This window comes from Salmo salar, chromosome 07, assembly GCF_965601325.2.
Source record: "Salmo salar chromosome 07, fSalSal1, whole genome shotgun sequence".
NCBI lineage: Eukaryota > Metazoa > Chordata > Actinopteri > Salmoniformes > Salmonidae > Salmo > Salmo salar.
The window spans coordinates 17,960,396-17,987,338 of NC_138297.1; the positions used below are offsets into that span (position 1 = coordinate 17,960,396).

At 41.9% G+C, this 26,943-nt stretch overlaps 3 protein-coding genes across 5 annotated transcripts in view; all 3 read right to left on the reverse strand.

Annotated features, from left to right (window-relative positions):
- Window positions 1–2,621, reverse strand: part of LOC106608658 (protein Dok-7) — a 44,383-nt gene extending 41,762 nt beyond the window's left edge. For both annotated transcript variants that reach the window (XM_014206749.3, XM_045721588.2), the window contains exons 1-2: window positions 2,501–2,621; window positions 2,357–2,402 (exon numbers count right to left, since the gene is read on the reverse strand). In XM_014206749.3, coding sequence (XP_014062224.1) covers window positions 2,357–2,402; window positions 2,501–2,554 — 100 coding nt within the window. In that variant the 5' untranslated portion in view covers window positions 2,555–2,621. The remainder of the gene's footprint in view (window positions 1–2,356; window positions 2,403–2,500) is intronic.
- A 361-nt stretch (window positions 2,622–2,982) lies between these two features.
- Window positions 2,983–22,035, reverse strand: hgfac (HGF activator). The gene is given in 14 exon segments (NM_001140139.1): window positions 2,983–3,281; window positions 3,778–3,920; window positions 4,312–4,452; window positions 5,081–5,220; window positions 6,113–6,398; window positions 13,530–13,627; window positions 14,464–14,638; window positions 14,934–15,044; window positions 17,437–17,568; window positions 17,872–18,015; window positions 18,322–18,395; window positions 20,440–20,533; window positions 21,200–21,263; window positions 21,421–22,035. Coding segments are annotated over 14 exon segments (1,830 nt in total). The 5' UTR covers window positions 21,475–22,035; the 3' UTR covers window positions 2,983–3,107.
- A 2,481-nt stretch (window positions 22,036–24,516) lies between these two features.
- Window positions 24,517–26,943, reverse strand: part of LOC106608656 (regulator of G-protein signaling 12) — an 80,462-nt gene continuing 78,035 nt past the window's right edge. For both annotated transcript variants that reach the window (XM_014206742.3, XM_014206743.3), the window contains exon 18: window positions 24,517–25,643. In XM_014206742.3, coding sequence (XP_014062217.3) covers window positions 25,306–25,643 — 338 coding nt within the window. In that variant the 3' untranslated portion in view covers window positions 24,517–25,305. The remainder of the gene's footprint in view (window positions 25,644–26,943) is intronic.

Sequence of the window (26,943 nt, forward strand, 5' to 3'; positions counted from 1 at the left end):
CTCCAGGAGATTGAGGTACGGTAGGTTCCTCCGCCCCCTCTGGACATCGAGGGGGCCCCGGCGTACTCCGTCCGTTCCATCCTGGATTCAAGGCGTCGGGCGGGGGACCTTCAGTACCACGTGGAGTGGGAGGGGTATGGTCCGGAGGAGAGTTGCTGGGTTCCGGTGGTGGATGTATTAGACCCTGAACTACAGCGTGAGATCCACCGTCGCCGGCCGGATCGCCCTGCGCCTCGCCCTCCGGCTGGTCCCCGAGGCCGGTGTCGACGCACCGCTGGGGCTGCGCGTCGGGGGGGGGGGGGGGGGGGTACTGTCACGACTTCCGCCGAAGTCGGCTCCTCTCCTCGTCACCTCCATTTTTCATGTATCCATTTGTTTTGTCTTGTTCCCTGCACACCTGGTTTTCATTCCCCAATCAATTCATATGTATTTATTCCTCTGTTCCCTATCATGTCTTTGTGTAGGATTGTTTGTGTTACGTGTATTTTGATATTGTGGATATTGTTACGGTACTGTATTGTACTGCATTGTATTATATTATATTTTATGTTATTGTAATATATTGTACTGTACTGTATTGTACTGCATTGTATTGTATTAAAATATATTTCACATTGTATTGTACAATATTGTACTGTACTGTATTGTATTATATTAAACTGCAATGTGTTCTTTTGTAATATGTTACAATTTAGTATATTATAATTTATTTTACTGTTTTTTTTATGGTATTGTACTGTATTGTACAATATTGTAATGTATTGTACCATATTATATTGTATTATATTATATTGTATTGTAATTTATTTTAATGTATTATGTTATTTTATGTTATATTGTATTGTATTATGTTGTATTGTATTGTATTATATTGTAATGTACTGTAATGTATTCTATTGTACTTTATTACATAGTATTATATTGTATTGTAATGTATTGTAATGTAATGTATTGTATTGTATTATATAGAATTATAATGTATTGTAATTTATTGTAATGTATTGTATTGTACTGTATTATATAGAATTATATTTTATTGTAATGTATTGTATTATGTTATGTTATGTTATGTTATTTATTGCATTATATTGTATTGTAATGTATTGTATTGTCAGTTCTGAGGTGGGAGGATGAAATAGGGGAAGAAGAAAGACCATTAGAAAATGTTTTATACTCGACTTCAGTACATCCCTACTGTCTAGGGAAGAATACGAGTTAAATAAATGGACCATATTGTCTGGCCTGCTTCGAAAATATCAAAAGGACTCTGACTTCCTATATTATCCTGAAAGGCTACACTCAACACAATGATAAGTCAATCAGCGACTTTTGCACTTTGAGTAAACCTGTTGGCAGCACCTGACACTTGTAAGACATGGCCAGAGCCCATAATATGCCAGGCCTACTGTAAGTACCAGTACCTCTTGACATAGTATGAAAGGCAGGTGGAATGGTTATCTTGGGTGCTTGGCATTTACTGTGACCGTACAGGCATATGGTGAAAACAGACAGTAGTTGGTCCACAGTAGTTGGCCAGTGCTCCTCGCTACTGACAACACATGATATCCCACAATAATATTGTGAGTGCATTTACTGTTATATCTGAACCACAGAAGGTTGGTGGCACCTTAATTGGGGAGGATGGACTCGTTAATGGCTGGAGCGAAATGGGTGGAATGGTATCAAATACATTAAACACATGGTTTCCTTGTGTTTGATGCCATTCCATTTGCTCCATTAAAGCCATTATAATGAGCCGTCCTCCCCTCAGCAATCTCCACTGATCTGAACATCAAGAGACACAATAACTAGCCTATAGCACAGTAAAGGTAATCACTTCCAATCAGAAGACTATATTTTAAATTCTTAATAACTACAGACACATTTGACATACAACTACATTTCCTACATTGTATTTACAGCGTAATTGCCTGATGCATGCTTACAAACCAGTTATAAACACACATACAGCAGCGGCCTCTTTAAATGTAGCCTAGCACCAGAACACTTTCATTTTAATACGGGGCGAGCCAAAGTTTGAAGGAGCAACCCAAAATTCGAAACTATCAGCACAGTAGCCTATGCATGGGAAAATATTGAATTCCATGGCATGCAGTAATGCAACTTTGTTGCTGTTTTTGGGGATGTTTAGTAGGCTAAATAACAAGTAGAAAGTTATTTATCGATTTCCTACGGTAGTAAATAGACCACAAGCAGTAAACCTTCGAATTTAATTGTAGGCCTATTAAATGACCATATACATTTAAAAAAAATAAAACAAAGTAAAGTTATGCGCTGATGTTTTTCTAACAACGTGTGTTACGCGCCATCGAATATAGAACAGTGAGCGACGTACCTGCAACCGGCGATGGCTTGCGAAGTGCGACCCACCTATCCTTCCACTGAAAGAGACAACCGTACGAAACAGACGCAAACGTTAAAATATTGTATAACTTTGATGCACATTCAAATTCACTGAATTAATTTGTTTTGTAAAGACCTTTTTTCCATCTCTGATTTTGACATATCCCTCCACGACAACTGAATCCGTCATCTTCAGTCATGGTTCCAAACCAAACAGCTGCGGTGTCGCTGTCCGGTGCCCGAATGAGAGGTCATTTTCAAAATAGCTTTAGCCTACTGGTGAGGGGCACACACTCCCCCTTGTACACGCGCTTCGTGCACGCCCATCCGACACCAACGCAAACACACAGAACCGCACCCACCCAAATTTACAGATTTTTCAACAGGTGATTTTTCAACAGGTGATTTTTCAACAGGTGATTTTTCAACAGGTGATTTTTCAACAGGTGAATCAGGTGATTTTTCAACAGGTGATTTTTCAACAGGTGATTTTTCAACAGGTGATATTAATCAAAATATGTTAAAGAAATGCTACTTGCAATTGACTAAATGAGTTAAAGGTTATCATTTGGGGATGGCTCACTAACAAGACATAAATAATGAATTGTTACACACACATTTAACAATATTTACAATGTTTATTCAGTCACAAAATAATCTTTATTTCACAGTTGTGCAAAAATCACTATTCTTCCACAATAGGACACAAGCTGTAAGGTCCATACAATAAGGCTGATGTCCATTCATTTAGACTTGGGCTTGCGCTTGATAATTGTGTTGATCCAGTTGACATAGCTAACAACTTTGGTGTAGACACCAGGCTTCCCAGTCTTTCCACAGCCATCACCCCAGCTGATGACTCCATACAGGAAGCTGACGTCATCCTTCACACAGGCCAGGGGGCCTCCTGAGTCACCCTGGGGGAACAAGCAGACACACACACACACACACACACACACACACACACACACACACACACACACACACACACACACACACACACACACACACACACACACACACAGGCACACATGCACACACAAACAATGAGTCATCCCCTTGAAACCTTATATTACACAAACCAAATGCACTCCTACCTACATTCAATATTTGTGTCATTACAACACAACATATAAACAAGGTGGGACGTTAACCATAACCTTTCATTAAAGAGAAAGCAGCTGAAAGCCTTGCAATTTATACAGCAGCGTCCTCCATATGTATGTTCTGTGAGCGCAACCCACTAAAGTCAAACCGAAACAGTCCAGAGGCTCCTCTATATATTATACTGTATCACTCATTACACATCCTTATCACATGGCTGACTGTACAATGTACAAGAAAACATTTATGCTCTTCTATTCTAATCAAATTTTGGTCCAGAAAAGGAGCCCTAGGTCTATGCACTCTTACCTGGCAGGCATCCACACATCGGTCGGTCCCGGCACAGACCATGTTGGATGTCACATGGTTGCCGTAGACTTCAGGCTGGATACACCTCTCAAACGGGAAGATCCTCACCCCAGCCTCCTGCAGGTTGCTGTATTTATTCGCCTCTTTGGAAAAATAAGGCAAATAAATCCATAATGGCTTGGATAGACTTATACACTGTAAGCATTAGGTCACATGATAACAATTACATTCATGTAAAGACATGAATAGGACACATGGACCTACTGTATATGGAAGCGCAGGTGATTGGATAGACGTATACACTGTAAGCATTAGGTCATATGAAAACAATTCCATCAGTGAGACATTAATGTGAAGATATGAATAGGACACATGGACCTATATGGAAGAACATGTGATTGGACATGGTGCATTGATGTCTATTTGAGATGTTACATTGTGATATGAAGACATTCAAGACCATAATGACATATCTGACCAGTACAGTGAAGGACACGCAATACACCAGATGACTCTTTTTGACACAACACTTACTCTCATGCATGTGGCCCCAGCCAGTGATCTGACAGCAGTAGTAGTCTGGGAAGGTCATGGCTTTATCCGGCAGGCAGATTGGCCGTATAAATTGAGTCCTTCTCACACAGTGGCCATCTTGTTTTTTCAGTTTCACCAGAACTGTTGGAATAGAAACATTCTTATCATAAGACAGGAAAAGGTGAAGAAGAGTTTTATTTATTTCATTTTTATTTAGCCTTGGCGTGTACATTGAGAACCACTGTTCATTTCCTATGATTATGACCTAGAGTGGGGAAGTCATTCAAATAAGTTATAGAACGCTGTAGGATGTAGTGTAGTCGTTATTCAAAATCTTGAATCATAAAAACACAGAACGATTGCTGCACTACTGAATAATGTCTGTTTTGCTTTCAGAAAATCGCTCTTGTAAAATAGGGAAAGATCAGAAAAGAGAGAAAAAAGTGAGGGAGTACCTTTTGAATGGACACAGATGCTCAGACACTGTCATACCCAAATGTATGTGTGTGTGTGTGTCTGTGTGCGTCTTCACATTGGAGACAGCTGTTCCAAGATGCACAGCTGCGAGCACAGAGCGTGCATTGCAGACACGTAGACTGGGGTGTGTGAGAGTGTGTGTGTTTCTTTGTATGTGTGGGGGGGTGTTGTAGTCTAGGAAGACGTGTGTTAGTCAGTGTTAGAGCATGTGCAATAATGTAAACTTTGTGGGAGTGTGTGTGTATGCAAATAATCAGTGAGAGTAAAAAGGAGCATGACATAGTATATTTACCAATGTCGTGGAGAGTTGGATTGAAGACAGAGAAACGGTCTGGAAAGATGTACTTCTCCACTCCAAAGGTTTTGGTGTCCGAAGTTGTAACGTTGAAGTTATGCTGACCCAGAATCACACGAATCTTCAACACAAGGGGACTGAGGACAGAAACACATCCTTCTCATCATTCTCTGTCACTAGTAGTGGACCATTATGTTGCATGAAATCACTTGAATACAATTACATTTCATTTGCATGATATTAATGCCTTAAGTCCTGGGGCCGTCTGTATCAAGTGTCTCAGAGTAGCTGATCTAGGATCAGGTCCCCCTTGTCCATGTCATTTTAGTCATTGTGATTTAAAAAGGTCAAACTGAGCCTAAGCACTCCTACTCTGGCACCTGGACTGAAAAGTTTAAACCTAAAGACCCAAGACCATAGTAACGAGGAATCTTCAAGGAAAATCCTCCCAGGGCGCTTCAGTTTTTACTCAAACTCAATGTTTGTGTCTAATTATACTGTAGTTTGTGTTCATAAAATGGCCATGTTAAGGTCAAAGCCATGAGTGTCTGTGAGAAAATGTGAGGTTGAAGGTTGAACGTGAAAGCTAGCACACCAAACCTCATATTCTCTGCTGCCTTATGTACCAGTGCAACCATTCCAAGCAAACGCCTACACAAATATTGAAATGATCAGACATTCTTTATTTCTTACTAAGCTTAACATCTAGTTCTTATTGTACATGGTCCCTCAAGAAATGCAGCACGGTAGAATTGAATCACAGTTGCATCCAACACAAACAGGTGACAAAATAAGAATCACCCTACTTCCCAAATGGTAAAGTACACTCTTACAATACAATAGAACCTAAAAGGATTCCAATCCCGTCAATGGAGAACCCTTTGACAAACCGTTTCGGTTCCATTTAGAACCCGTTCCACAGAGAACTGACTCACAGTGGCATAAAATCCAAATAGGTGATGACATAATCAACACAAATGGATGCTCCAAGTAGTAGTGTAATGTCTATATCCTGTAATTCTACAGTACCTGCGAAAGAAGCAGTGTGCTGCAGAGACCACCCAGCAGGATGAGACCAGGGTGCCCGCGCAGAAGCTGTCATCTCCTATGTAGAGGGCTGCCATCCAGGGATGGGAACCGGGCAGGGCAGAGCTGCCACCCAGGATGCGACCCTTGGCCACTGATATCCTCTTCTTATGCCTCTTTCCGCACACAGGCTTCTTGGCTGGCTTGGCATCATTGGTTTGGTTGATGTCAGGGAGGACGTTAGGTAGAGGTGGCGGCCGTGGCACCTGTACCACTCTCCGCGAAGAAGCTGTGTGAGGGAACAGGGAAGCAGACTTAAAGTAACTGTCCAGGGAAAATGTCACTTTTAAAGTTCATATTCTGTTAACTCATACCCAAATAGCATTCTTGACTCGTCCTATACTCGTATTTGTGGCCAAAGCATAATTTTAAGAAAAAACACTCCCCACCTCAAACAGCCTGTTTCACAAATGCTTGCTATTTCCTCATAGAGAATGATGTTTATTTTACCTTTATTTAACTAGGCAAGTCAGTTAACCTGTTAGGGCTAGGGGGCAGTATTGACATGGCTGGATAAAAAACATACCCGATTTAATCTGGTTACCACTCCTACCCAGTAACTAGAATATGCATATACTTATTACATATGGATAGAAAACACCCTAAAGTTTCTAAAACTGTTTGAATGGTGTCTGTGAGTATAACAGAACTCAAATGGCAGGTCAAAACCTGAGAGATTCCTTTACAGGAAGTGGCCTGTCTGACCATTTCTTGAACTTCTTTTCCATCTCTATCTTTTACTAAGGATCTCTGCTCTAACGTGACACTTCCTACGTCGTCCATAGGCGCTCAGAGCCCGGGAAAAACCTGAATGTTGTCATCCCAGCCCCAGGCTGAAACACATTATCGCCTTTCTCAAGTGGCCGATCTAGGGACTCTGGGCTTAGGCGCGTGACCTGACCGCCCCCGTCTTTGTGATTTTTTCCTCTGTTTGCCGAAAAGGAGATTCCCGGTCGGAATATTATCGCTTTTCTACGAGAAAAATGGCATAAAAATTGATTTTAAACAGCGGTTGACATGCTTCGAAGTACGGTAATGGAATATTTATAATTTTTTTGTCACGAATTGCGCCATGCGCACGACCCTTCTTTACCATTTCGGATAGTGTCTGGAACGCACGAACAAAACGCCGCTATTCGGATATAACGATGGATTATTTTGGACCAAACCAACATTTGTTATTGAAGTAGCAGTCCTGGGAGTGCATTCTGACGAAGACAACAAAAGGTAATCAAACTTTTATAATAGTAAATATGATTATGGTGAGTGCTAAACTTGCCGGGTGTCTAAATAGCTAGCCCGTGATGCCTGGGCTATGTACTTAGAATATTGCAAAATGTGCTTTCACCAAAAAGCTATTTTAAAATCGGACATATCGAGTGCATAGAGGAGGTCTGTATCTATAATTCTTAAAATAATTGTTATGCTTTTTGTGAACGTTTATCGTGAGTAATTTAGTAAAATCTTAGCGAATTCCCCGGAAGTTTGCGGGGGGTATGCTAGTTCTGAACGTCACATGCTAATGTAAAAAGCTGGTTTTTGATATAAATATGAACTTGATTGAATAAAACATGCATGTATTGTATAACATAATGTCCTAGGGTTGTCATCTGATGAAGATCATCAAAGGTGAGTGCTGCATTTAGCTGTCTTCTGGGTTTTTGTGACATTATATGCTAGCTTGAAAAATGGTGTCTGATTATTTCTGGCTTGGTACTCTGCTGACATAATCTAATGTTTTGCTTTCGTTGTAAAGCCTTTTTGAAATCGGACAGTGTGGTTAGATTAACGAGAGTCTTGTCTTTAAATAGCTGTAAAATAGTCATATGTTTGAGAAATTGAAGTAATAGGATTTTTAAGGTTTTGAAAATCGCGCCACAGGCTTCAAGTGGCTGTTACGTAGGTGGGACGAATTCGTCCCGCCTAGCCCAGAGAGTTAAAAACAAATTCTTATTTACAATGACGGCCTAGGAACTGTGGGTTAACTGCCTTGTTCAGGGGCAGAAGGACAGATTTTTAGCTTGTCAGCTCAGGGATTCGATCTAGCAACTTTTCGGTTACTGGCCCAACACTCTAACCACTAGGCTACCTGCCGCTCCAGATGTGATAGCCCTGAGGAGGATGAGCTGGCCAATCAGCGGTCTAGAGGAGGATGAGCTGGCCAATCAGTGGTCTACTCGCATTAATATTCTAACTCAAGATTTTTTACGCAACATTTTTGAAAAACATGATTCCACTTTGACATTATGGGGTATTGTGTGTAGGCCAATGACCCCAAAAAATCTAAATTTAATCAATTTTAAATTCAGACTGTAACAACAACATTTTGAAAAAGTCAAGGGGTGTGAATACTTTCTGAAGGAACTGTAGGTCATATTTCATACAAGTCTGGAGTGACTAAGTTCACATATAAATTCTCATTAAAGCAAGTCTAAGAAGCGGTAGACGTGTCCCATTTCTATGCTTTTAGTTCTTAAGTTTCATTTTTCCATCTTTTACTTTCATTTTTGTACACCAGCTTCAAACAGCTGAAAATACAATATGTTTGGTTATGGAAAAATATATTTCACAGCGATTTAGATGGTACAATGATTTTCTACACTATACTTGCTTAACTTGTCACATAAACTGAAATGAGGCGAACTATCTGAAGTTTGGCAACCAGGAAATGGGGGAGAGATTTCTGCATAGTGCACCTTTAAGTTTAGAAGGGCTTCATTTCAAATTAGTTCACATTCACTGTGAAGAGCACTGATTTCATTGTCAACATGTGATAGGGTAATACTAGTCATAAACTGGTACTACTAAACTACTACTAGTAGTAGTCTTTTATTACTACTAATACTAGTGCTGCTGCTACTACTAGTGCTGCTGCTACTACTACTAGTACTACTACTACTGCGCTTACAATTACTACCTACCAGCATACAGTTAATCACTACATACAAGGCTTCTAAGTATACCTCTTATCATTTTGGATTTTACCAGTGGCTCATTTCCCCCTGAAAAGACAATCAACAAATAGAGCTGTTTTATAGAAAGTATTGAAAGGAATCCCAATAACACATTGCCAGAAATTCAGATTAGCATACCATTTGCCACCCAACAATTACCATTCAATGACGCGGTGGAATAGTAGTTGGCACAACATTGTTTTTGCTTTCTGTGCATAACCACGACATCATGACATCGATATAACAGAGCCAAGTTGGCCGAGTTACTGCAGAAGCATTTGGCACTTTCTGAGTGATACTCAGTTTCCTTATCTCAATTTTCACATTTTTCTTAGCTATTCTGACTAACTTTCTATTTAAACATTAGGCTACCTGTGTCAAGATAGCATTCTCTTCTGAGTGGTACAGGAAAGTTAAGTGTAGTACAATTCCAAGAATCTTCTTTTTATCACTAATAGGGCCATTTGTTTATTAAAAAGTGCTGCGCTTTGAATTTTACGTAGGGCGAGGTGTCATGGGTTATGTCACTGTTCTGTGAAAGCAGAGAATAACATTTTTCAGGGAATATAAAAACAGAGATGGTTCTATTCCACTTAAATGAGATGCAGCTGTTGGTGAGATTCAAAAAGCTGTCCAACTCTTCATAACTCATTATAATACAGTAGAGGAAAGTGAGGTAAGTTGAGCTATATTTACATTCAGCATCATTCCCTCAAGGGAAATATTGTATTTATTCTAACAAAGATACCTACATATATTTGATGTCACGATTGTCGTTGGTAAAGGAGGACCAAAATGCAGCAGGACTGTATATGCTCATCTTGACGTTTATTTAAACTATAATCAAGTGAACACCAGAACAACAAACAAACAAACAAACAAACTTACGATCAACGAACAGTCTTGAAAGGCTCACTCACGCTAAACAAGAAACAATCTCCCACAAATGACAAACACACCCTAATATATGGGACTCTCAACCAAAGGCAAATAGACAACACCTGCCTTCAATTGAGAGTCCCAACCCCAATTAATCAAACATAGAAACAGACTCACTAGACTAAACATAGAATACATGAATATCAGACAGTGCCCAAAAACCCCCGGAATACTTAAATCAAATGCCCTTCTAGAAAAACACCACCCTGAACCACATAAAACAAATACCCTCTGCCACGTCCTGACCAAACTACAATAACAATTAACCCTTATACTGGCCAGGACGTGACATTTGAGGATGTTGTGTATCCCCGGAAATGATCAGAATTCATGTAAACATTACAGTTTTGAAAACAGCTTTTCCAAAAAATGTAGTCTCTTGGCACAACTTACCCCAGGTATGGGGTAAATTGAGCTTCGGGACAGGGTAAGTTAAGCCGCCTACACAATTCTGTACTAAATGAAATATTACCACTACATTTTTAAAACCATGTCTATCTTTATTTCCCAAACACAATTCAACACAATCACAATCGCTTGTTTGTCTTTAGAGTAACAAACAAGCGATTACTTTTTTATACACTTTTAACATAGGCCAGGTGTAACGTCCGTTGTTGGAATGAGACCAAGGCGCAGGGGCGGGACGCAGACCCCGCTCCACCACTGGCTCACCCCACTTTGGTGGCGCCTCTAGAGCGGGGACTCTCGCAGCAGGCCCCAGACTAGAGGGCGACTCTGGCTGCGCCGGACAGGCGGGTGACTCTGGCTGCACCGGACAGGCGGGCGACTCTGGCTGCGCCGGACAGGCGGGCGACTCTGGCTGCGCCGGACAGGCGGGCGACTCTGGCTGCGCCGGACAGGCGGGCGACTCTGGCTGCGCCGGACAGGCGGGCGACTCTGGCTGCGCCGGACAGGCGGGCGACTCTGGCGGCTCCGCACTGGCGGGACTTGCAGTAGGCCTGGCTCTGGGTGCAGGCACAGGATTCACCAGGCTGGGGAGACATGCAGGAGGCCTGGCTCTGGGAGCAGGCACAGGACTCACCAGGCTGGGGAGACATGCAGGAGGCCTGGCTCTGGGAGCAGGCACAGGACTCACCAGACTGGGGAGACATGCAGGAGGCCTGGCTCTGGGAGCAGGCACAGGACTCACCAGGCTGGGGAGACATGCAGGAGGCCTGGCTCTGGGAGCAGGCACAGGACTCACCAGACTGGGGAGACATGCAGGAGGCCTGGCTCTGGGAGCAGGCACAGGACTCACCAGACTGGAGAGACTTGCAGGAGGCCTGGCTCTGGGCGCAGGCACAGGACTCACCAGGCTGGGGAGACACACAGGAGGCCTTGTCCTTGACCGAGGCACCGGATACCCTGGGCTGTGGAGGCGCACTGGAGGTCTCGAGCTGAGAGCCTGCACAACCCGTCCTGGCTGGATGGTGACCTTGGCGTGGCACGTGCGGGGCGCGGGCACAGGAAGCACTGGGCTGTGCCGACGCACTGGAGACATAGTGCGCAGAGCCGGCTCAGGATATCCTGGCCCGAGGAGACGCACTGGTGGCCAGATGTGTTGAGCAGGCATACTTCTCCCTGGCTGGATGCCCACTCTAGCACGGCACTTGCGGGGGGTTGGCCTATAGCGCACCGGGCTATGAGTGCGCACTGGAGACACTGTGCACTTCACAGCATAACACGGTGCCTGACCAGTACCACGCTGATTCCGGTAAGCACGGGGAGTTGGCTCAGGTCTATCGCCTGACTCCTCCAATCTCCCCGTGTGCCCCCCCAAAACATTTTTTTTTGGGGGGGGGGCTGCCTCTCAGCCTCCTCTTGCCGTGCCAGCCGATCCTCCCAGAAACGCCGTTCTGCCTTCGCTGCCTCTATCTCCTCCGGCGGGCGGCGGTATTCTCCCGGCCTTGTCCACGGTCCTGCCCCATCCAGGATTTCCTCCCAGGTCCATGACTCCTTTATCCCACGCTGCTTGGTCCGTTGATGTTGGGAAGTTCTGTAACGTCCGTTGTTGGAATGAGACCAAGGCGCAGCGTGGGTTGGGATCATCATATTTTAATATAAATGGTGAACCAGCAAAACCCAAAACAAGAAGCAACCCAACGAACGAACAGTTTCGCAGGCTTCTCACAGCAATGCAAAAACAACTTCCCACACAGACAGGTGGAAAAAGGGCTACCTAAGTATGGCTCCCAATCAGTGACAACGATGTACAGCTGTCCCTGATTGAGAGCCATACCAGGCCAAAACACAGAAATACAAAACATATATAGGGAACATAGAATGCCCACCCCAACTCACACCCTGACCAAACCAAAATAGAGACATAAAAAGGAACTCTAAGGTCAGGGTGTGACACCAGGCCCTGTTATTACCTCATATCCCAGCGATAATGCCTTGCATTACTCCTGGGAAGAAAATATTTACATTTGTCTCAACTTGCCATTGTCTCAACAACTTGCTCAACTTACCTGATGGCCATTGGCACAATATTCCCCGAGGCAAACGTTTTGGCTATATTAGCTCACACAGCTACAAGGATACACTTTCATGCTAGGTTTAGGACCTCATATTGAAGCTTATAGAGACCCCAACTGATATATAGAACAAGTTAGTATTATCTAAAAAAAATGATCTAGATACTTTGGTTTAGATACAAGTATCATGAAACACAATACATTAATTTGACTAAGTGAAAATCTTTTTTTTTACCTAACCACTTTTTTCATGTGGTTTCTTCCTCCTCAGACTCCATGAAATGATGACCTCTTCCTAAATATTTGGTAAAATTATACATGTATGGTTCCCTAGAAACAAGGATGTCTCAACTTTGCTCAATTTATCCCGCTCTCCCCTAAGGTTTTAAGGGAGTACAAATTGAAGACTGACAAATGCATATTTCACCCTCGATCAAGGATAAAGCCCCTTGCAGATCAGAGAGACTCGCTGAGCTCTGTCATTCGTATCAGGTTCCTTTAACCCAACTCTATTTTCTAAAGTAAACTTCATCCACAAAGGTATAATCAATCAATCCTTTAAATGGAGTCCTCTAACAAGGTTATTCATAGTGAGATGACAAGGGCATTTCTCAAAATGACCAGATGAGTACAGTGGCAAATTGTCATGACAATCAATCTCACTCAATGAATAAAATAGATTTTGAAAACCTCAAATTTGGCACCCCTTGGGAGCATGTTCCCACTTCCACCCACTTTTTTCTAAAGCTTCAACCAGCCCTGTTACACTCGACGCATAACTTTTGCCAAGCGTGACAACACTCCCATTATTTTCAATGAAACCTGGGCGTAAGCAGTGCTGCTCCGCGAGAAGCTTGCTCAGCTCAGCTTAAAATAATGCTCTGGTTCTATTTTCAAAATTTCCACACACGGCTCACGCCCGAGAACACTTGATAAAGTGGCTTGCGCTCTGCTTTCGTGACACCCCAGTATAGCACTCATGTTACTCACATAAACGCATGACACAAGACGGTACATCACAGTTCTCCCAGGAGATGGCTCTGTCGTTGAGGGTGTAGCACCACGGCATCTTGTCCCCGTCTGGGTTTCTGGACAGTGGACATGTTATGCTGGTGTTATGACACACTTTACAGTAACCCGGCCTGGACCCCAAAAGAGCAAGCATAAGCGCAGCGACAAGGGAAAAAAATCACCAAGAAGAAAGAAACCTCAAGAGCAGTGGTATTCAAAGTCGGGGTCGCGACAAAACTGTTCTCATCGTTCTCGCAGGGGATCTCTCAAAAAACATTTTTTCTTTTTAGGAACAAAATATTCAGAGTACAGATTATTGTATGGGACAATATACAAATGTTTTGGAGAAAGACAATTTGAAAAATAAAATGTTATTGAGTAAATATATTTATCGCTTTCTTTTCATTTTGATAAGTATACCGATTTTAAAGGTTACGTCATTATATTTGGGGTGGGGTCGCCAGAAAATGGTCCCTGCTGAAAAAGTTTGAATACCACTGAAAAACAAGAAGAACCAGAGTCAGAGGGGGAAGTCCCTCAGAGGGGGAAGTCCCTCCTCTGGCTGTAGCTGGTAGAATAACCATATCACCATCAAAACCAGACAGACAGACAGACAGACAGACAGACAGACAGACAGACAGACAGACAGACAGACAGACAGACAGACAGACAGACAGACAGACAGACAGACAGACAGACAGACAGACAGACAGACAGACAGACAGACAGACAGACAGACAGACAGACAGACAGACAGACAGACAGACAGACAGACAGACAGGGGGGAGTCGAATGATAGTGCTGTGATAGCGGTGGCACGAAGCATAGACAGACTTACACTTCTGTTCTGGGTTGCCAGATTGGTTGTCAATAAAGACTTAAAGAAATAAAGACAACGTAATGCCACACACACCTGCAGTAGGAGTGTTCCCCCAAGCCCCTGAGGGTGGCGCGCTCCACAGTGCCCATGTGGAGTTCATCATGTAACAGGTCAGAGTTCCACGGCAGACAGCGGGCACCAGAGACGGTGGTGTTCACTACGCCACGGTAGTCTGTGCCCTTGTTGTCATAGCACTCTGCCTCTGGAACTGAACAACAAGAGATGTGAGGGATAAGAAAATAAGTATATCACAGTTTCCTGTGTTTATGTGTTTGTTTATGAGAGTGTGTGCGTGACTGTCGGTTTGCTTTATTTTGGAATATCTAAATGTTTATAGTCTACATGTAACCATAGAGTAAGATAAACATCATAAAATCTACCTCTATCTCAGTGAATGACCTCTGGCTCAGACTAGTAATTCTAAGCTAATGCTATGCTATGCTAAACTAGGCTAACCTAGCAATGTAAATGTAACTGTGTTAGCATGTAGCGGTTGGACTAACCGATGCTACAGTAGGGTCCACTGTAGCCAGGCCTGCAGGCACACACCTCCTCCCTGGTGGCTGTGATGAGGCGGCACGTGCCATCGTTCTCACAGGGGTTATCACTGCAGACTGAGGACAGTTACACATTACATTATGACAAACCACAGCACTAGGATCAGTTCCAACCACCCATTTCCTGCCTGATAAACACAGGAGCTGGTCTTGCATCAGTGCCTCTAAGGGTGTTAACTTGGACCAAAACAAACATGAAGCAGTAGACTACCTACATTAGAGTGCTTATGGTTCAGGGTTGCAAAAGTATAGTGGGAGAAATGCATTCACTAACACAGACACCAGTGTAGTTGTCAGATTTGACATGTAGTTCTTGGTGTGGCCTTGTGGGGACAGTACGAGTGGGAAAAGCCTACATAACAGGCTGGCAAGGTGGGGGCAGGAAAAGGCAAGTCCTTCTGTACCAAACTAGACGAAGGGGAAGTTCTGCCAGCAAATGGTAGCGCAAAATCCCATTTGTTTGCATTCCCTTATAAAAATCCTTCCTACCATGACAAAACAGGTTCCGGTCAAACGGGCTCTCCAAAATGCCTTTCTCTTTTGTAAGTCCCATAAAACATCGACCATTGAGATGAAAGACCCTTCAGCGAGATTCGGGTGTGTCCCACACTCCCCTCCTGAGTCACGTTGAGTCATGTAATCTGTCTTTTCATCTACAGCAAGGTTACACTTGTAACCATGGAGAGTAGATTCAAAGAGACAGCCTCTATAGCAGGGACGGGCAACTGGCGGCCCCCTTTTTGTAGGCCCGTGGAACAACTGTCGGGGTCTCAATTTACTGTTTAGCGTTAGAATAATAGCATGCAATGAGGTGCAATTTCATCAGCAGTCACTCAGTTAGCCCATAAATTAGCAGTGCTGACATATGAGGCCATTTAGGATAGCCCAGTTAGGTCACATAGTGATTAGCTCGTGGAAGATCGCATACAGTCACCTCATTGTGTTGTAGAGCAATTCCCCTTGGATTAATGAGGACTATAATTATTAAGTCATTATATTTATTACAGTAATATAAGGTATTGAGATGGATGGTCTGTGTGTGTGTGTGTGTGTGTGTGTGTGTGTGTGTGTGTGTGTGTGTGTGTGTGTGTGTGTGTGTGTGTGTGTGTGTGTGTGTGTGTGTGTGTGTGTGTGTGTGTGTGTGTGTGTGTGTGTGTGTGTGTTTATGCGTGTGTTTATGCGTGTGTGACTGTGTCACCTCACCAGTCAATAACTGGGAAACCCCTTTGAGTGTACAAGAGTGAGGTATCTCTTTAAGTAATGGAAACGTGTGGCAATGCTGTGTTGTGTGTATGTGGTTGAAGTGGTTGTTTGTGTCTCCAAAACACTGGATACTAGAGTGACTAACAATAAGCTGAGATGGCTGATACTGGACTCATCAAGGTCTGGAGCAAGGCTACAGCAAGGCTACACTTGTAACCATGAGAGTAGAATCAAATAGACGGCCAACCCTGCTTTTGGTATCTCTAAAGTAGGCCCACAAACCAATTGTCCAGGTCTCAACTTACTGTTGAGAGTTTGAATAGTAGAATACAGAAGGTGCAATTTCAAAATGTGATTGTGCATCAGCAGTCACTCAATTAACCCATGTCAGCTAAATTGTTTTAGATTGGTAAGTTAGTCTAACAGCCAGCTATCTAAACTCGTAGTAAGCATGGTCGAACTGCCGACCGGGATGGGGCCCATTGATCATCAGTTATCAAAACCACAAACATTTCCCTCCACCCCATGGCAAAATGTAGAGAATTGCAGGAGAATAGCTTTAAAACTTTACATTTTTCTATCCGCCCCATGGCAAAAAGAGTAGAACTGCATAAAATGAGTTATACCATTTCAAAATCTTCTCTCTGCCCCGTGGCGAAATGTGCAGAATTGAAGGAAATTAACTTTAAAACTAAAAATATTTATCTTCACTGTCATGAGGGGTGCAGCTAAAATGTTTTGCTCACAAGGTGGGGGGGTGGTACGCAGACAGACGAGCCACTGCGGCCCCTCATGATGAGTTCCATTTATTTGTGTCCCCCACCCCTATCAAAGCTGCCCATCCCTGCTCTATGGGAACAAACGTGAGGTGATTTGTTTTTTTGGCTGGGAGGTTCAGAGGTTTTCTCAAGGCCTGGTAGCCTCGCCCAAACCGCCCCCAACCATTAAGGCATTGAGAAAACAGTGTGATGCTTGGCAACACAGCCGAGACTAAAGCCTGATCATCTGAGAGGTGTGGGAGATTGAGGAATGTCGGAATGGGAAGTATTGAGACGGAGATTTACTAGAGAAGCCCTCATACTCCAAAGGTTTTAGGGGCCCCTCAGGGGCCCATTCCCCTGCCAAGAGACAGCACCTCATCAAGTCTAAGGTTCCACTCGCATTTTTAACAAAAGATAACAAGACAAAAAATACATGGCAAGGAGTGGCTAAAGCAACAAAGGTTGAAAGAAAGCATGAACGTTACCGGTATAGCGGACTCTCTCACAGGAGATCTCCCCGTCCACACATGTGCACCGTTCCACATTACGGTGGTAGATTCTTCCCCAGGATTCTCCGATGTCATAATATCTCAGGTGTATGGTTTCATAGCACTTCCCTGACAAAGGGGAGAACAGAGGGATAAAAGGTAGTTGGGTGAAATGTGAGAGGAGGAGGAAGGGAACAGGTCAATAAGGTGTTAGGGGGCATCGTTTGTGTTTGGCACTGTGAAGAGCAAGATATGGGTCAATGCTCTATTTTTCAAAAGGGTAGACAGTTTCTCTACCACCTCCACACCTCTAAATGTAGAGTAAAACCCCATTGGCAATTGACTCTAAGCTGAATGTATAACTGCTTCAGTTTCATTGAAACTACTTTGAAACACAAGTCCATATAGAAAGTATGATTGTGAGTGACTCACTCTGATCACAGTGCCTCCCGGTGAAGTTCTCTGGACAGGAGCACTCAAAGGAGCGTCTGTGGGGGACCAGAGTGCAGATGCCGCTATTTTGACATGGATTCACCTGACACAGGTCTGTGAATCTGCGTGATGAGTGGACGAACACTAAAACACATCAAATAAATACACAAGGAACTATATTAGTGAAAACATTAGTAAGAAACAGTATAGTACATCAGTAACATCAGAATATAGTATGTAGTAATTTTGGCGTGATTAGCTTTCAAGCTGTAAGAGAACATTTCGAAAACGCACTTAGATTCAGACGGATTGAAAAATAGTCCATGCTTATGCATACTGCTACTGTAAATAGCAGGAAATGTGTATCTAAGATTTTATAGATACAGAGACAATAGAGACTTAGTAGACTATGAAGTCTTGTCCACAGTTTCTACAGAAAAGACCTCTTACCACTAGGTTGAGTGTTCACAGATGCACAGTATCCCCACAGAAAGTCCCGATCAAAGTTGTGCGTCAGAGAACACCTATGATTCAGAAATCAAAACATTCCTGTAAAGCACACACAGCAGTTTCAACTTAGCCATTGAGATCAAGGAGTCAGATAGCAAATCAACAGCGTGTTGACAACTAGCAGTCACCTGGGTAGGAAGTGTGAGCATACTAAAATGGACCCTTATTCCTCAGAAACCTGTATGTCTCAGTAAGTAGCACTGTATGTACAGGAGGTGGGTTTGAAACTGATACCATATTTAATAATGACTGTCTTTAATATTTATTGAGGAGAAGGTCCTAACAACGTTGCACTTCTTTAATCCTTTTTGGGCAAAAATGATATCCACCCATCCATCCACACCCACTAACTAAAACCTCGTACATTACAAAAACCCAATACACCAAACCCAATACATTGGGTTTAAAAAACGTTTGAAAAAAAATAAATAAAAAGGGATAAAGTGACTTCCAGTGGCTGAGGTTCTAAGAGGACACACGCACACGCACACACACACACACACCCTCACACACCCTCAAAATCCCTCACAGTTAACGATGAGCCAGCACTAGGCTCTTGCTGTTAATTGAGAACTGAGTGGAAGAGGGCAAGAACACCATCCATATTGAATTGCATCCTAGTTGTTCATACTTGCAGACACCTGTAGCCCTGTCATAGCCTGAGTGGATTTATCCTGCAGCCACAGCGCAGTTCCACAGATGACGACCTATATCATAGCACTTCCTGTCCAACAGCTGTGGTTATGAGACACACATCTGTGGTCTCGTCGTTTTCACAATACAAGAGTTTAATCAAAACAAGTAAAGACTGTATTGTGAGACATGACATCATTAATATACACCATTAAAACAGTGGTGAAAAAAATACCCAATTGTCATTTTTGAGTAAAAGTATAGATACCTTATTAGAAAATGACTCAAGTAAAAGTAAAAGTCACCCAGTAAAATTCTACTTGAGTAAAAGTCTAAAAGTATTTGGTTTAAAATATACTTAAATATCAAAAGTAAATGTAATTACTAAAATATACTTAAGTATAAAAAGTAAAAGTATAAATAATTTCAAATTCCTTATATTAAGAAAACCAGACAGCACCAATTTCCGGATAGCAAAAGGTACACTCCAACATTCAGACATCATTTACAAACAAAGCATGTGTGTTTAGTGAGTCCGCCAGATAAGAGGCAGTAGGGATGACCAGGGATGTTCTGTTGATAAGTACATGAATTGGACCACTTTCTTGTCCTGCTAAGCATTCAAAATGTAAATAGTACTTTTGGGTGTCAAGGAAAATGTATAGAGTAAAAAGTATAATATTATCTTAAGGAATGTAGTGAAGTAAAAGTAAAAGTAGTCAAAGATAGAAATAGTAAAGTAAAGTACAGATACCCCAAAAAACTACTTAAGTAGTACTTTAAAGTATTTTTACTTAAGCACTTTACACCACTGCATTAAACCATTAACTCAGGTTATAAAACCAGCGTAACCATGTTATAAACATGTTATAGCATATTCATTACAGTTTATGGTGAATAAATTAGCAGTGCTGACTAGTGCTGACATATGAGGCCATTTAGGATAGCCCAGTTAGGTCACATAGTGATTAGCTCGTGGAAGATCGCATACAGTCACCTCATTGTGTTGTAGAGCAATTCCCCTTGGATTAATGAGGACTATAATTAAGTCATTATATTTATTACAGTAATATAAGGTATTGAGATGGATGGTCTGTGTGTGTGTGTGTGTGTGTGTGTGTGTGTGTGTGTGTGTGTGTGTGTGTGTGTGTGTGTGTGTGTGTGTGTGTGTGTGTGTGTGTGTGTGTGTGTGTGTGTGTGTTTATGCGTGTGTTTATGTGTTTATGCGTGTGTGATTGTGTCACCTCACCAGTCAATAACTGGGAAACCCCTTTGAGTGTACAAGAGTGAGGTATCTCTTTAAGTAATGGAAACGTGTGGCAATGTTGTGCTGTGTGTATGTGGTTGAAGTGGTTGTTTGTGTCTCCAAAACACTGGATACTAGAATGACTAACAATAAGCTGCGATGACTGACACTGGACTCACCAAGGTCTGGATGAACTGATGGTGATACAGTGGTGGTGAATGCTTCCTCCCTGACGGAATGGGAACTTACATTCTTTCCTATCTACTGTAAGAACTGGACCCACAGAAACAAAGTTAGATACATATGGTTATCATGAGTACAAGTCATCATATTTTATTATACACATATTCTAGGTGTCAATTCTGCATTCTCTGCAAGAAAATGACAAAATAATTTCAACTTTTTTCATTAAGTTTGCCGTACAAGATCAAGTTCGAAGTAAAAATCCTATTCAAAGTAAAAACTAATAACACTTTGTGGCAGAATAGAGGTAATTTAATGTGAATATGCTAATGAACAACCAGGTGTTCTCCCATGGCGTCGGAGGGACAATGAATCCTTTGAGTTTGACAGTGGCTCCAGCCAGGACCCAATTAAGTTATATTACTGTAGAGGCCCAGTAGAAGGGCACCATAAATCTCATAACTTCATCCTTCCCTTAGACAGCCTAATCATTGTTCTGGTATGAAAAGAGATGTGGACCCTTAACACAAACTAAATAGTACTGGATTCCTACTGCATCGACGAAAGAGATCATTATCTCTTAGTTCTTGATTGGTAAAATGGTTAATGGGCTGTATTGTACTATTGTGTAAAGTTATTATACAAACTAAATATTTAAACATTTCATAAACAAAGAGGCCTACAGGATAGTGACGATTACGCACAAATCAATTAAACAGGTGCTTTATGTTGTTAATGTGAATAGGAAATAATTACCTTTATGACTATTGTCGTTCACATTTCTCGTACGTAACGTTTCATATCCAGGGAGTACCATTCGCTGTTATCAAAGTGAAACAAAGTTAAAGTAATGCATTGTCAGTTTACTTTGTTTCCAAATTACGCACGTAAAAATATGCCTCTCCAAACGGTTCACTGGTTGCGCTCTAGAAGAACTGCAATAATTGTAAGAAATAACTGTTTTTAAATTCACTTACCGTCCGTGAACTGAGGACATACGGTAGGAAAAGTAACACAAAGTATAGCATCATAATATTTTTGTTTGTTTGGTCGCTGACTTAGATATCATGCGCAAAATTTTTCGAAGTAAATTTCCTGAAGGAAGTCCGTTAGATTAACGTTGTCACGTTTTATCTGTCAACTCCAGAGAACTCAGTCTGCTTTTGGTCATTGAGAACGTGAGAAATCCTGCAAGAGCGATACTGTCCTCTGTAAACTCAAAATCTATTGAGTAAATCAATTTCGTCATTAGACAGACTTTTCGGGTATGGACATTATTCTACACAAAACATCGAACGTTTTCCCTCACGACACGCCCACGATGAAGCCTGCGGATCTTTTGATGTAATGGAAAGTAACCTTTTGGCGGATGGGGGCGGGTGACGGTGCGGGATCCCTCCTCTCGATCTGAGCTTGGTCGCCATGCAGCGTCCCAGAGTTGTAAACATTCCAAGTGCGGCATGCTGTGGCAAGAATACCCACTGTCCCATAACCAAGCCTCTAATTTTCCAAGGTTGCAATATTTGACATCCCTGCAGATGCTATAGTAAATTACACAATGAGACCTAGTGTTACAGGATTTCGGACAGTTTACAAGACCGGTAAAAAAAAAAAGTGGGTTATAATGTGCGGCTCAAATATGAAATTGTTCACTTTAATGATAACTAACACTGTTAATAATTTACCATTCTGACCAACTGGGCAAACAGACTGAGAAGACAAAACACACCAAGGAGAATTTTGGAATGTGAAAATCTTATAAACCAAATGATAAGGGTTTTACAGGTCTATGTTTGAACCAGGTTGGGTAACAAGTATTTGCATTCTATTTTTTTTTTTATTTCAAGCTAAATGAATAATTAAAGGTGCAATCTGAGATTTGTACATCTATTGTTGAATGAAATTAATGATATACACAACCTTTCAAATGTTTGGGGTCACTTAGAAATGTTCTTGTTTTCCAGCAAAACATACATGAAATTAGTTGCAAAATGAAAAGAAAATATAGTCAATACGTTGACAAGGTTATAAATAATGATTTTTAATTTAAATAATAATTGTGTCCTTCAAACTTTGCTTTCGTCAAATAATCCTCCATTTGCAGCAATTACAGCCTTGCAGACCTTTGACATTCTATTTGTCAATTTGTTAAGGTAATCTGAAGAGATTTCACCCCATGCTTCCTGAAGCATCTTCCACAAGTTGGATTGGCTGGATGGGCACTTCTTACGTACCATATATGGTCAAGCTGCTCCCACAACAGCTCAGTAGGGTTGAGATCCGGTGACTGCTCTGGCCACTCCATTATAGACAGAATACCAGTTGACTGCTTCTTCCCTAAATAGTTATTGCATAGTTTGGAGCTGTGCTTTGGGTCATTGTCCTGTTGTAGGAGGAAATTGGCTCCAATTAAGCGCTGTTCACAGGATATGGCATGGCGTTGCAAAATGGAGTGATAGCCTTCCTTCTTCAAGATCCCTTTTACCCTGTACAAATCTCCCACTTTACCACCACCAAAGCACCCCCAGACCATCACATTGCCTTCATCATGCTTGACAGATGGCGTCAAGCACTCCTCCAGCATCTTTTCATTTTGTCTGTCTCACGAATGTTCTTCTTTGTGATCCAAACACCTCAAACTTAGATTAGTCTGTCCATAACACTTTTTTCCAATCTTCCTCTGTCCAGTGTCTGTGTTCTTTTGCCCATCTTAATCTTCTCTTTTTATTGGCCAGTCTGAGATATGGTTTTTTTCTTTGCAACTCTGTCTAGAAGGCCAGCATCCCAGAGTCGCCTCTTCACTGTTGATGTTGAGACTGGTGTTTTGCGGGTACTATTTGATGAAGCTGCCAGTTGAGGACTTGTGAGGCGTCTGTTTCTCAAACTAGACACTCTAATGTTCTGTGAAGGGAGTAGTACACAGCGTTGTGTGTGTGTGTGCATGCGTGCACGTGTGCTGGCACGCTTTTTGCGTGTGCATGTGTCTATGAGTGAGTGTGTTTATGTGTGTGTGATTGTGTCACCTCAACCAGTCAATTACTGGGAAACCCCTTTTGAGTGTACAAGAGTGAGGTATCTCTTTAAGTAATGGAAACGTGTGGCAATGTTGTGTTGTGTGTATGTGGTTGAAGTGGTTGTTTGTGTCTCCAAAACACTGGATACTAGAGTGACTAACAATAATCTGAGATGACTGACACTGGACTCACCAAGGTCTGGATGAACTGATGGTGGTACAGTGGTGGTGAATGCATTCTGCCTGATGGAATGGGAACTTACATTCTTTCCTAACTACTGTAAGAACTGGATCCACAGAAACAGGGTTAGATATATATGGTTATCGTCAGCACAAGTTATGCACCGGGGCCTCCCACTCCTCTTTCTACTCTGGGTAGAGACAGTTTGCACTGTTCTGTGAAGGGAGTAGTACACAGCTTTGTACGAGATCTTCAGTTTCTTGGCAATTTCTCGCATGGAATAGCCTTCATTTCTCAGAACAAGAATAGACTGACGAGTTTCAGAAGAAAGACCTTTGTTTCTGGCCATTTTGAACCTGTAATCGAACCCACAAATGCTGATGCTCCAGATACTCAACTAGTCTAAAGAAGCACAGTTTTATTGCTTCTTTAATCAGGACAACAGTTTTCAGCTGTGCTAACACAATTGCAAAAGGGTTTTCTAATGATCAATTAGCCTTTTAAAATTATAAACTTGGATTAGCTAACAAAACGTGCCATTGGAACACAGGAGTGATGGTTGCTGATAATGGGCCTCTGTACGTCTATGTAGATATTACAAAAATCTTCTTATCAATTAGATGTTATTTTAATGGACAAAAAATGGCTTCTCTTTAAAAAACAAGGACATTTCTAAGTGACCCCAAACTTTTGAACGGTAGTATATAGCCATTGATTCTTGAAGAATATAACTTAGAAATGCCTCGTGAGTTTAGTTCTTCGAACATAGCCCCATCGGGTGGGGCTGTTTGAAATCCCAGATTGACCCTTTAATTGAATCCTTCAACATATGACTCCTTACCATACAGAAATCAAAATGACTAACGAGAGAGGCTTCCATGCTGGAATTATAAAGGTAGGCATGTTTATTGGGTGGAATTTGAACAACAGCCAAACATAAAGCCAATCATAATACTGTAATGGTACATTTACAGATATGAAGATGGATCATATGTTGTTCCCAATGAAAGCGTGGAATATATATATATTTTTTACTTTACCTTTCTTCAACTAGGCAAGTCAGTTAAGAACAAATTCTTATTTACAATGACGGCCTAGGAACACTGGGTTAACTGCCTTGTTCAGGGGCAGAACGACAGATGTTTACCTTGTCAGCTCGGGGATTCAATCTAGCGACCTTTCGGTTACTGGCCCAATGCTCTAACCACTAGGCTACCTGCCAACTAGAATAATGCAGTAAAATGTACTAGAGTTGCGAGGAGTTTCCATTGTTCCCACAATTTGTGAATCCTATCTTCTCCTCTACCTGAAAGAGGTTACGTTCTATATCCCCTGCCTTGCAGTACCTACAGTATCAGCAACCATGTTTTAAACAAGGTCGCCTATCCCTTGATAAATTCCCAAACAGTAGTTTATTACCAAAATTGTTCATCAATCTGAACTGGCAATTCATTTTCTTTTCATGTATACCCACTAAACACACACCAGAGTAATGTTAAATAATACAATATATTTCACCAAAACAATTATTATACATTCTATCAGTTCTGGAGTGAAAATCAATAGCTTTTTACGGTTAAAGTCCCTCATTTGTCAAGTAAGCTCCAGTTTGAACAGACAGTGACTCAAGCTTGGAAAGTGCTGGTGAAGGTTGCTCAGCCTCAGAACTCACACGATTGTGGCCTTGTACATGTCAGTGTTAGAGTCTTGGATCCCCTCTGATTGGTCGCGGGCGTTGAGGGGCACCTGGGAGGTCTTCATCCGGCTTTGGCACTGCCGGAGCTCAGTGGCATACCCTTGGAAACTGAGGTTGAGCTCGGAGTCTTCTCCCCGGATGATGGTGACCTCCCCCACCTTATCTCTCTCCTCCCCCTCCTCCTCCCCCTCCTCTAGACACACTCCCTCCACGTCCATCACCTCCTGCAGGGCAGGCTGAGAGCGGAGTGTTCCAAGACAAGGCGCCCTCTTGTGGGAGCGGTCAAGAGCACATGCTCTTTTTCTTCTCTCTGGGTAAGGAAGGGAGAGATGGGAGAATTAGTAATGGAAGGATGTGCCATTGGAAGAATCCCAATTGCATTCTCCTAGAGTCCTCTCTCCTCTCTCCTCGCCTCCTCAAAAACCTATTGGGGGAGAAGGTCAGAGGGGCGGGACCTCTGGCTTTCCCATCCAATGGGTTTTGAGAAGGCGGCGAGGAGAGAGGACGCGAGGAGTATGCAATTGAGATTCTCCAACTGTGTTCCAGCTGAAGTATTCGCCACAGTGGTCAACAAAGAGGATAAGTACCAATACTCCACAGCCTTGAGGCCTCTAATCTACCATGAATGGGTTAATATAATTGCTAATCAGTGTTGAATCAACTTCTACCGTTTCCAGCTACAATAGTTATTTACAACATTAACAATGTCTACACTGTATTTTTGATCAATTTGATGTTATTTTAATGGACAAAGAAATGGCTTTTCTTTCAAAAACAAGGACATTTCTAAGTGACCCCAAACTTTTGAACGGTAGTATATAGCCATTGATTCTTGAAGAATATAACTTAGAAATGCCTCGTGAGTTTAGTTCTTCGAACATAGCCCCATCGGGTGGGGCTGTTTGAAATCCCAGATTGACCCTTTAATTGAATCCTTCAACATATGACTCCTTACCATACAGAAATCAAAATGACAAACGAGAGAGGCTTCCATGCTGGAATTATAAAGGTAGGCATGTTTATTGGGTGGAATTTGAACAACAGCCAAACACGAAGCCAATCATAATACTGTAATGGTACATTTACAGATATGAAGATGGATCATATGTTGTTCCCAATGAAAGCGTGGAATATATATATTTTTTGTTATTTAACCTTTATTTAACTAGGCAAGTCAGTTAAGAACAAATTCTTATTTACAATGACGGCCTAAACTACATGTAGTTCAACTAGTAATTGAACTGAACAATTTCCAGATGCTTGGTGGTAGTTGAACTAAATTCCAATCTCAGTAGTGTTTTCAGTAGTTAACAACTTTTTAGCCATGTAGCAGTTTAGCAAACTACTGAACTAAACACTACCAAGAAAATAATACATAAGTGATATATAGATGACACAATAATACATTGTCACTTGAAACAAATTGTTTTTGAGTTTAATAGGCTAAATTACTTTCTGTTAACAGATGAGCCCAAAGTGAACTGTTCTTGCAGTTTGTAGTCGATGACAATTCAGATTTACAAATGACAATTTTTCACAAAGTAGTTTGGATGTAGTGGACTACTTTTTCAAAGTAACTTCAGTTAAGTAAACTATGTTTTCATTAAGGG